Source organism: Gekko japonicus, unplaced genomic scaffold (assembly GCF_001447785.1).
Source record: "Gekko japonicus isolate JY-2015 unplaced genomic scaffold, Gekko_japonicus_V1.1 scaffold130080, whole genome shotgun sequence".
NCBI classification, from domain to species: domain Eukaryota; kingdom Metazoa; phylum Chordata; class Lepidosauria; order Squamata; family Gekkonidae; genus Gekko; species Gekko japonicus.
In genome coordinates, this window is record NW_015289967.1 from 1 (window position 1) to 309 (window position 309).

Below are 309 nucleotides of genomic sequence, written 5' to 3' on the forward strand. Positions count from 1 at the left end.
AAAGGTCGGAGTTGTGTCTGTGCGTGCAAAGCATCACTGATTAATCGACAAATATGGCTGACAAACCAGATGTGGCTGAAATCAAGAAATGTTATAAGTCTAAGTTGAAGGAGACAGAAAGGCAAGAGAAGAGCCCGCTGCCTTCGAAAGAAACAATTGAGCAGGAGAAGCAAGCGGGTGAATCGCAACGAAATCAGCCCTTCCAAAATTAGGCACTGTACACTCCGCAAGCAGTGCCTTCTTATTTTACTTCTTTCAGCTCTTTCTACTTGGTAAGAGGCAAAGAGGTTGGATAAAGTTTAAATGACC

At 43.4% G+C, this 309-nt stretch overlaps 1 protein-coding gene across 1 annotated transcript; it reads left to right on the top strand.

The window, feature by feature from the left end:
* Positions 1-20: 20 nt before the first annotated feature.
* On the top strand, positions 21-272 carry LOC107125501 (thymosin beta-4-like). Its single transcript, XM_015428920.1, has one exon. It carries the CDS (start codon positions 54-56, stop codon positions 210-212), a length of 159 nt encoding a protein of 52 aa, XP_015284406.1. The 5' UTR covers positions 21-53; the 3' UTR covers positions 213-272.
* The last annotated feature ends 37 nt before the right edge of the window (positions 273-309 follow it).